At 42.1% G+C, this 10479-nt stretch overlaps 1 protein-coding gene across 1 annotated transcript; it reads right to left on the bottom strand.

Annotated features, from left to right (window-relative positions):
* Positions 1-2311: 2311 nt before the first annotated feature.
* LOC123037283 lies at positions 2312-9397 on the bottom strand. The gene is made up of 3 exons (XM_044457347.1): positions 8938-9397; positions 4572-5011; positions 2312-2386 (listed from the first exon to the last, which is right to left on the bottom strand). Exons 1-3 carry the CDS (start codon positions 8969-8971, stop codon positions 2312-2314), a joined length of 549 nt encoding a protein of 182 aa, XP_044313282.1. The 5' UTR covers positions 8972-9397.
* Between the last annotated feature and the right edge of the window lie 1082 nt (positions 9398-10479).

Below are 10479 nucleotides of genomic sequence, written 5' to 3'. Positions count from 1 at the left end.
AGGCCGGTGAATCGTCAAAAACAGTGGCATTTGTTGGGATTGGAAGGGAATCATACACTTTGAGCTACTCCCATATGGCCAGAAACTTAATTCTACCATCTACTGCGAACAACTGGACTGCTTAAAGCTGCCGATCGACCAGAAGCGACCAGAATTGGCCAACAGGAAGGGTGTACTGTTTCACCAGGATTTTATCGCATCCACCATATAGCCCGGACATAGCGCCAAGTAACTACCACCTGTTCCTGTCCATGCCCTTACTGGTGTAAAGTTGGGCTCAAAAAAGGGTTGTGAAAAGTGGCTGTCAGAGTTTTTCCCAAATAAGGAGAGGGAAGTTTCTACGTGGGGGGTATTATGAAGTTTCCGTCTTAATGAAAACACATTATCGAACAATACGGCGCATATTTTAGCTAAGTCCGTTCACTGTATCAATTTTTATAAAGCATTGAATAAAAAACAAAGAAGCGGAAGGGAGTTATTTGACAACCTAGCATTTGCATGACTGTCTCTGTCGCATAAGAAACAAAGCAAGATGCCTAATTTTTATTATACCCGTTACTCGTAGAGTAAAAGGGTATATTGTATTCGTGCAAAAGTATGTAACAGGTAGAAGGAAGCGTTTCCGACCCTATAAAGTATATATATTCTTGTTCAGGATCACTAGCCGAGTCGAACTAGCCATGTCCGTCTGTCCGTCTGTCCGTCTGCCTGTCCGTCTGGCTGTCCGTATGAACGCTGAGATCTCGGAAACTATAAAAGCTACAAGATTGGCATTTTGCATGTAGATTTGAGGAGTTCCTACGCAGCGCAAGTTTGTTTCAAAATGGTGCCACGCCCCCTCTGACGCCCACAAGCCACAAGCTGTGGCCACAGTTTTGATGCTATTATGAAAATTTTAATTGATATTTGTTTCGTCAATACCTATCGATTGGCCGAATAAAAGTTTGCCACGCCCACTCTAACGCCCAAAAAGCCATTAAACGCTTAAGCCTGGCTAGCGCCTACATTTCCGCCTTTCATGGCGCCATCTAACGGATGACTTTGGAATAGCTGGCCAAGGTGCTCAACAGAGTCAACGTTAATTCTCGATAAGAATTTCTATTAAAGGAAATTGCGATGGTTTTCATTTGTCAATACCGAACTATATCCTAAGAACTATGCAAATCAAATCAAGTTAGCCAAATTGGAGGTCTGAGTCAAACAATGTCGTATGTGTGTATGTATGTAAGCATATACATATGTATGTATTTACATTGTACACAGTTGCAATTGCATATTTATATTAAGTTGTTTAGCTGAGTAACGGGTATCTAATAGTCGAGGCACTCGACTATAGCGTTCTCTCTTGTTTTTATTTTTATTTTATTTTATTTTTAATTCCTCTCAAAATATATAATTTGGTTTATTTTCTAATTCTTTTTCTGTTCTTCTCCATCACTCTAAAATATTTTATGGAGACTGAGAAAACGCCGCCACAATGTCAAACGGTTCATCTAAGCCACACAATTCCAGTCGCAGTCGCAACAGGATAATGGCACTCCCATCTTCAATTTCATTATTTGTGGTGGCATCTCTGGCAGATCAAGTAAGTTCAAAAATTCCGTTGGGTAATTTAAATTGAATCTTTTTGTGGCATACTTTGATTTGCGCTCAAACTATTTGAAGGGATGAAATTATAATCACCCATCATATATTTCAAATAGTTTATTATTATTTCTCATGGTTTTCAATGTACACATGTGAAAGTCATGAGAGATTGGTGGAGAGTATTTTTTAACTAAGTTTTATTATATCTCTCATACTTTTTACATTTTCTAACTCCTAAAATCAATTAGCCTCTTTTTCATAATCATAAATCATCATTATCATGTACCATTCTTGTATCGTTTTTTATATTATTTCTTTTTTTTTTTCGTTTTTTTCCCTTTTCTTTTGTGCTTGGCAACTTAGGCAAGTGCTGAGTAGATAACAACCAAATTGGGACCTCAACACATGTTGTGTCAAAATTGCTCAAACGGTTCATAACTTTTCGAGTACATCGGCCACAAACATAAGCAAAGAGCATTTTTATATACAGTGGCTCACAGCTTATTTGACCCACACCTAATTTTCAACATTAAACAGGTATAACTCCTGAAGCATAGAGATACCCATAAAAATAAAACGCAGAAAGGTTAACTGTTGATTTAACTTACAAAATATGTTTTCATTTATTTATTATAGCAAGGAACTTCTAAATTTAATATTTTTTGGGTCCGAAGGACGTTCTTACGTATGGCGTAAAGCTAATACAGAGCTGCAGGACGAACATCTAAAACCCACCGTTAACCATGACGGCGGACACGTTATGGTTTGGGCCTGTAAGTCCGCAGCATGAGTCGGAAACCTTAAATTTATTGAAAGCACAATGGATAAAAATGTTTATCTTAATATCCTTAAGAATAATTAACTCCAAAGTGTTAAGAAATTGGGAATAATACAGGGTTTTCGGTTCTACCAAGACAATGACCCAAAGCAAAAGTCGGGTATAGTTCAATATTGGCTGGGTTATAATTGTCCCCATATAATGAAATCGCCAGCTCAGTCACCCGATTTTAATGTTATTGAGAATTTGTGGGCTTTGCTGGACTCAAAAATTCGGGAGCGCAATATTTCCAATAAAAATGACGGCTTTGCTCGAAGAATGGGCTAAAATCACCACAGAAACCACAAAAAAATTGGTCGAATCCACTCCCAATCGACTGAAGTCGGTTGTGGACCAAAAGGGCGGACATACCAAATACTAAAAGTTTAACAAATTTTTTTTTGCAATTTTTTATAATTAATTTGATGATCTGGGTCAAATAAGCTGTGACGTTGAAAAAGGCAGTATTTTTAGTTTTTATTGTTTAATTTAGAAGTTCCTTGCTATAATAAAAAAATGAAAACATATTTTTTAAGTTAAAACAACAGTTAACCTTTCTGCGTTTTATTTTTATGGGCATCTCTTATGGTTCAGGAGTTATAGTCAAACAAGCTGTGAGCCACTGTATATAGTGACATATTCACATATTCATACCAAGAAATAAGAAGAAGAAGCTGGTGATGCCGCTCTACAATAACATAAACAATTATTGCAATGACTAAGTGCCGCGCCCTATGTGGCACTCTCACTCTCAAATTATTGAATACAATCAATATCCCAAGCGGGCAATCTCGCTCCCAATTTTATGTAAACAAAGCGGAACACAAAAAGATTTTGTCACAAGAATTTAGTCTTAAGCCAATTTTCAATTAATAAAGTCTCAGCGCCACATTGTGTTTTTAATTCAAAGTTCCAGCCCAAAGGCTGGATCATTTATTCGACTCAAACTAAATAATTTCACTGGCGCAGTCGGTAGGATACAAAAAGTATCCGAAAAAAAGATCATCGAGTGGAAAATAAATTAAATTTTATAATCCAGTTCTCGATAAAAAAAAAATTACGCAACACATTTTAATACCCTTCAACTTGGATTATATTTCCAATTCGGTTGTCCAACAAAAAGTGGAAGAATTAGTGAAAAATAAAAACGATAGGTCCAAAGGCAACTAACAGTTAAGCAAATTATAAAAAATTAAATTAGGCACTACAAGTTAAATAAGTAAAAACAAATAAAAAGAACAAGTATTTCTACTGAAATTTTTACAAAAAATTTAATTATACAACAATGGCACAACCAATTATCGCCGCACCCGAAATCGTGGCGCTAAGCGACAACAACCTTGCTGAAGCTCGTCGGCAGCTAAAAGATATCATACCATTTAAAGGTGATCCAGAAAATCTGTACACCTTCGTCAGCAGAGTTAATTATGTCTCTTATCACTCTACCAAACTAATGATGTAACAGTGACAACGTTTTTTTTTAGGTGGACCAAAAAAAAAAAACGAAAACGTAACATAACCATATTGCGTCCTTCCAAAATAGAAGACTGGCCTCCCCTTAGATCGAGACTAGTTGCAGAATTTAAACCCCAAACACCGAACTACAAATTACTGGAGAACTTCAGGGAGACACCTTACAAAGGAAATCTGAGAGCATTCTGCGAAGAAGCTGAAAGACGACCGACGTCAACTCCTGATTTCGAAATTGCATCTGAAAGGTAACCAATCAGATTTTCTCATTTATGTTCAGGCGATTAAAGATTCCAATTAAAATACTGATCAGAAAATTACTGTTTAGAGGAGGCATTAATTTATGCCACCTTTTTTGCGAATGTTTAACGAATTTTAAACTATGCGGTGTGTGAACGGTGTTAAAAGAAAAAGCCGAGAGTATGGTTCGATTTCAAATATGTATGTTTTATTGCTGGAAGCGAGAGAGAACGAACTGCTTCGTACCAGCGATCAAAAGCGAATGCAAAAATGAGAGTGCGCAGTTCCGAGAGATCAGCGAGCGCAGTCGCTTATCTCGGCTTATCTCACCCACGCATGCAGATAGATAAATGAGAAGCTTTTGTTTATATTGTTGTTGTCAGTGATGCTGACCAAAATAGAAAACAATAAATGGTTTTGAAATGATTTTAAATTGATTTCTGCGGCTGCTCCCGACATGCTCCCCCGTTGGAAGAGTCATGCTTCCAAGTGAAGTGGTTTCAAGGGGCAGTACCGCCAGCTTCCTCATTGCCCGCTTGCATAGTCCAGAGTCGGTTCGGATGACTGCAACTCGTTCGACGCCATCCTCTCCGGAGATGGTGCTCTCGATCCTGCCGAGGCGCCACCGCAAAGGGGGTATGTTGTCCTCCTTGATGAGGACCATGCTTCCTGCCTGTATGCTGCTCACAGGAAGGCGCCATTTGGTCCGATCCTGCAGCAGCGAAAGGTAGTCGGCGCTCCATTTGCGCCAGAAGGTTTGCTGCATTTGGCATACACGCTGCCACCGGCTCAAGCGGTCGATGTTCAGATGGGTGACATCAGGCTCATCCATTGCGGTGAATGTAGATCCAATGAGAAAGTGTGCAGGCGTAAGAACACTAATATCATCTGGGTTTTCTGAAATGGGACAGAGCGGCCGTGAGTTTAAAATTGCGGAAATTTCACAAACTAAAGTACGCAGTTCATGAAATGTGAGAATCGATTTTCCAACAACACGGATGAAATGATATTTTGCGGATTTGACCGTGGCCTCCCACAGGCCACCAAAGTGCGGGGAACGAGGTGGGATGAAATTCCACCGGATCTCCATCGACGTAAGGGAATTCCATAGTTCAATGTTTTGAGGATCGCTCAGAAACAGCTGCCGAAGCTCAACAAGCTCGAACCCACGAAGTTCGTTGCGTTGTCTGACCAAATCGTTTGAGGCTTTCCCCTCAGGCTTATAAAACGCTTCAGGGCTGCTATGAAAGATTGCGTTGAAAGGTCTTCGACAACTTCCAAGTGTGTAGCCTTGCTGACGAAGCAAACGAATATGGCTATGTAGCATTTCGTAGGGGGCCTGATTTTGACCTCTGACTTCGAATAAAAGGGGCCACAAAAGTCCACTCCAGAGATGACGATTGGGCGATTCGGTTGCACTCGGTCCTCCGGAAGCGGCGCCATGATGTGTTCGACTAGCTTGGGCTTTAATCTGAAACATTGAATGCACTTGTTGATGACAGCAGAAACCGTTTTTCGCCCTCCAATGGGCCAGAATCTCTGTCGTAAAGCTGCTAACAAGCTCTGTGCTCCTGCATGAAGGAACTTGCGATGAAAATGATCAATGATAGCTGATGTTATGTGATGAGACTTGGGAAGAAGGGTTGGAAGGGTTCTTGGCATCGAAATCCAGCTGCGAATTATGAAGGCGTCCGCCGACGCGCATTAGACCTCCTGCATCTATAAATGGGTTTAAGGATAGAAGTTTACTCCTCGGCGACAGCTTCATCTTCATGGTTAGTGCCTTGCGATCTTCGGCGAAATGCACGCGCTGAATCCCTTTAAAGAGTAGATGAGTACCACCTTTGATTTCCTCGACTGTAAGCTCTCCTTTATGCCGTACTCGATCCTTGCTGACCCTTTGAAGGAACCGATATATATATCCGAAGACTCTCTGCATTCTCCCAAACGAGTTTCCAAACTTGCAACTTTGCGAGATGTCTATTTCCTGCGACAGCACCAATGCGCTGCGTCGACGCTCAGGAAGTTCCTTGACAGGGGGTGCGTCATCGGGCCATGTAGAAGAATCAGTGAGTAAGAACTGCGGTCCTTCACTCCAAAGCTTTGATCCCACCAGCTCAATAGGGGTACATCCACGAGATAAGATATCTGCCGGATTCTGTCGTGACGGTACGTGCCTCCAAGTCATTCCCTTAGTTCTCTCCTGTATCTGCGAAATCCTGTTCGAAACGAAAATGTTAAAGTCCGAAGGAGGTTGACGGATCCAAGCCAAAACTATTGTCGAATCTGACCAACAATGAAAAGAGCAAGATCGAGGTGCAATTTGTGCCACTTGAGAGACAAGTTCGGACAGTAAAAGAGCGGCAGATAACTCCAACTTCGGAATCGTGAGGGTCTTCAAGGGTGCGACTCTTGACTTTGAGCAAAGTAGGTTCGAAGAAACTATGCCTTGGTTCTCTGATCGAACGTAAATGCAAGCTCCGTAAGCTGCCATGCTTGCATCGCAAAATCCATGTATTTCGCACGATGAGTTATGCTGTAGAACAAAGCGTGGAAATTTCAAGTAAGCAACTGCGGCGATCTGCGACATGTGCTCCAACCAAGCGGAATGTAAAGATTGCGGCAGAGACTCATCCCAGTCGAGTTTATCCTTCCATAAGACCTGCATGAAAATTTTAAGTTTGGTTATGATCGGTGCTATTAATCCAAGGGGATCGTAAAACCTAGCGATAGCCGACAGAATGCTGCGCTTAGTTGCGGGTTTTTCAGTCCATTCGTTTGAGAAGCTGAAAAGCAAGCTATCCGATAGCGTGTCCCAAGATAAACCTAACGCCTTTGTAACGTCAGTTCCGTCGTGGAACTTTAAAGTTTTCTCCCGATCCGAGTCATCCACTCCTTCTAGCGCCGCAGGTTCGTTGGAACACCATTTGCGAATTGGGAAATGTCCTCTTTCCAAGAGCGCCTTGATTTGTTGACGAATTTCAACGACCTCCTCAATGGTGTCTCCTCCTGCGATTAAATCATCGACGTAGAAATTTGTGCGTATGATGTTAGCTGCTACTGGAAACTCCGCTTCTTCATCGTAAGAGAGCTGCTGCATTGCACGAATTGCCAAAAAAGCAGCAGGCATCGTGTCATAGGTTACGGTGTCGAGCGAGTAAACTTGTACCTCGTCTTCTGGCCGATCGCGCCACAAAATACATTGTAGAAACTGATGGGGATGTGTAACCCGAACGCAGCGATACATTTTGCAAATATCTCCACACAAAGCAACCTTGAAAAATCGAAAACGAAGCAGGGTAGTGAAGATTTTTGGTTGAATGGAAGGGCCAGCGTACAACAAATCGTTTAACGAATATCCCGAAGTGGACTTCGCGGAGCCGTCGAAAACAACTCGCAGTTTTGTCGTTGTACTTTCCAACTTTTGGACGCAGTGGTGGGGTAGGTAATATTGATGAGCTGCAGCATTTTTAGTTGCTAGAGACATGTGGCCAAGGTTTAGATACTCGTCTATAAAGGCTTTATATTGCGACTTCAGCTCTAAATTTCTAGCTAATTTGGCCTCGAGTGCTTTAAAACGAAGAAGCGCACGATCGAATGAATCTCCTAGAACATCGAAACTAGTTTTGGCAGGAAGTAGTACCGAATATTGGCCAGATTCAAGCCGAGTGTATTCCTGCTGAAATAGCTGCTCGCATAGAGCTTCCTCTTTCGAAATGATTTTTGTAGAATCTGCGCAATTGTCGATTTCCCAAAATTTCTTTAGTATCTCAGAGATCGACTCCGAATGAGTGCTGGGCTCTTGAGATATGGAAACTAAAGATAAGGGAACGGAAGATCCTACTGTCAGACACCCTGAGATCGACTCCGACTCCGAATGAGTGCTGGGCTCTTGAGATATGGAAACTAAAGATAAGCGAACGGAAGATCCTACTGTCAGACACCCTGAGACGATCCAGCCAAGTCTGGTTTTCTGCAGAGTGGGTAAATTGCTGCCTAATCGAATTTGTCCAATACAAAGCAGCTCGAAGAATATGCTTGCTCCAATAAGCAAGTCGATGCGTTGACTTTTGTAGAAGAGCGGGTCGGCGAGCTCGAGATTTTCCGGTATTTTCCATTCAGACGCGTTAAGATCGAAATGCGGGTGATAATCGGTTATTGACTGGGTGACAGCAGCTGAGAGCGAAGCTCTATACTTTGCGTTACTCGACTGCGCGAAAATATAAACCGATTTATCCGAAGCGAGCGAGGATTCACCGATTCCTGATATGGAGATGACTGACCGATGGACCTTGAGCTGAAGCTGATTGGCGAAACGAGAGGTGACGAAATTGATTTGAGAAGCCGAATCGAGCAGGGCTCTGCATGGCACGAACTCGCCAGAGCGATTTTTTACGTAGACTATGGCGGTATTCGGATCTAGTCGGCGATGAAGCTAAAGGCTGTATTTTGGACAAGGCTAGAGAGACGTGAGATGATCCTTGCGGAAGTATTTCTGGAGCAGGCTGGGGCAGGGTTGCAACGGGATTTGGTTCCAAGTGAAGAAGACTATGATGCCTCTGGCAGCAGTGTCTACAGTTGCCAGACTTGCATTGCTGTAGGCTGTGTCCCTTTCGTAGGCAGTTAAGGCAAAGATGTAGCCTTTTTGACTCTCTATACCGCTGATTGGGGTTCAATCCTAAGAATTGTGGACATTTTGTCAAATAATGTTCCCTAGACTCGCACAGGGTACATGCTGGCATAGTTGATGATGAAGCAATGAGGGTGCTACGACAAAATTTGCTAGCTACTTTTCCAACCTGTTTGCTAGGTGCTTGGTTTACCATAGCGTATTCCAAATTTTCCATCATGCGGCATCTAAGATCCAAAAACGATGAGAATTTATCCCAATTTGGCAGCTCCTTGGAAGGCAACCCTTCTTCCCACCTCTCCTGGGTCTGAATGTCCAGTTTTGAAACGATGAGATGGATTAAAAGGCCGTCATAGATTTCCTTCGTAGAGGCCATAGTAGCCAGGGCGCGCAAATGAGAATTTGCCTTGTCGCTCAACTGCCGCAGGCTACTTGCGGATCCCTTCTCCACCCCTGGTAGCTTGAATAAAGACCGAACATGAGCCTGAAAGTGCAATAATTTATTATCAAATCTCGAGGTTAATAATTCCAAAGCCCTGTCGTAATTATTTTCCGTGGGCTCTAGAGAGCGAATTGCATCCAGCGCTATGCCGTCCAAACATGCACGAAGATGCTGGAATTTTCCACCTTTGTTAGGTCTTCGTTCTTTCCCACTACCGTGTTGAACATGGCGAAGAAATCCGGCCAATCGATGTATGCTCCGCCAAATCGCGGAAGCTGAAATTCCGGTAGCCTGGTGGGCCGCGAGTTGCACTTGAAGGCGGCAGTGTGGCCACCGAGGATGCCATGCAGCTCAGTTGAATTTGCCAACGACTTTCTCTTTTCACTATTGAGATGGCGGCAGATCCTTCCTTTCGTCTCACAATATGCCGTGGTAAAGGTTAAGCGCGCATCCGACTCCAGCTCCTCGATCACAAGCCGTTCGAGGTTAAGTCGAGAGCTATCGACTTCAGAGTACATGCGCTCGATTAAATCCAACCGCACCTGCAACTCACTTTCGTCGAATTTGGCCAACTGCTCCTCTGTTAGAAATAAATTTAGGGCAGCCAGCTGGCGTACCATAGAATTTGCCTTTGCCCGATAAAACTCCTCGCCGTCTGAATTAAATAAAAATCCAGAAAACAGTAGTAAAAACGCAAACCCTAATCAGAATTTTAAATCATACAAATTCAATACAAATACCCAAACCCAATATCGACCAAGTTATCCACAATATTCTCAACCATTCCAACCTAATTTAAATCCACACACCCAATCATTTAGACCCAACTATACACAGCAGATACCTAACAACCAAACCATGTGGCACGTACCAAATCATTTCGCACCCAACCAATACATGAATACACGACCAATTACTCACAAATATCTTTTCCCACAATATTTCAATAGAATTCAAAACCCTCAAACAGCATATTTTAAAAGAAAATACATACCCTCAATTGCAACAAACCTCCACATATAAAAATACTAACTTCCCGGTTACCAAACGACTAAGACCATCGGAAAGTGAGCAAACAAAAATGTCTATTGACTAATTAAGATTTCAAGACGCACACGAATACGAAAAAATACAACCTAACTATTATGAACAACAATATTTAGACCACAATCAATACCATGGGTTGATTAATGTAGGGCAACAATACATACAATCCAAAATCCAAAATATAAATGAACATAGTCAAAATAGCTCAGAACAAAACGAAAATTTTCGGTTAACAGAAATAGCATA

Source organism: Drosophila rhopaloa, unplaced genomic scaffold, assembly GCF_018152115.1.
Source record: "Drosophila rhopaloa isolate 14029-0021.01 unplaced genomic scaffold, ASM1815211v1 contig_155, whole genome shotgun sequence".
In the NCBI taxonomy this organism is placed as follows: domain Eukaryota; kingdom Metazoa; phylum Arthropoda; class Insecta; order Diptera; family Drosophilidae; genus Drosophila; species Drosophila rhopaloa.
This window is presented reverse-complemented; position numbering and strand designations above follow the sequence as displayed.

What these genes read in the sequence shown, in the direction of transcription:
- LOC123037283 (XM_044457347.1), bottom strand. Translation starts at nt 8,971, where the DNA reads ATGCCGCATGATGGAAAATTTGGAATACGCTATG. An exon ending in AAAATTTGGAATACGCTATG is followed by an intron (nt 5,012 to 8,937) that starts GTAAACCAAGCA and finishes GTCCCATTTCAG; the next exon opens with AAAACCCAGATGATATTAGT. An exon ending in CTCTTCCAACGGGGGAGCAT is followed by an intron (nt 2,387 to 4,571) that starts GTCGGGAGCAGC and finishes AATAAATTTAAG; the next exon opens with GTTTCCGACTCATGCTGCGG.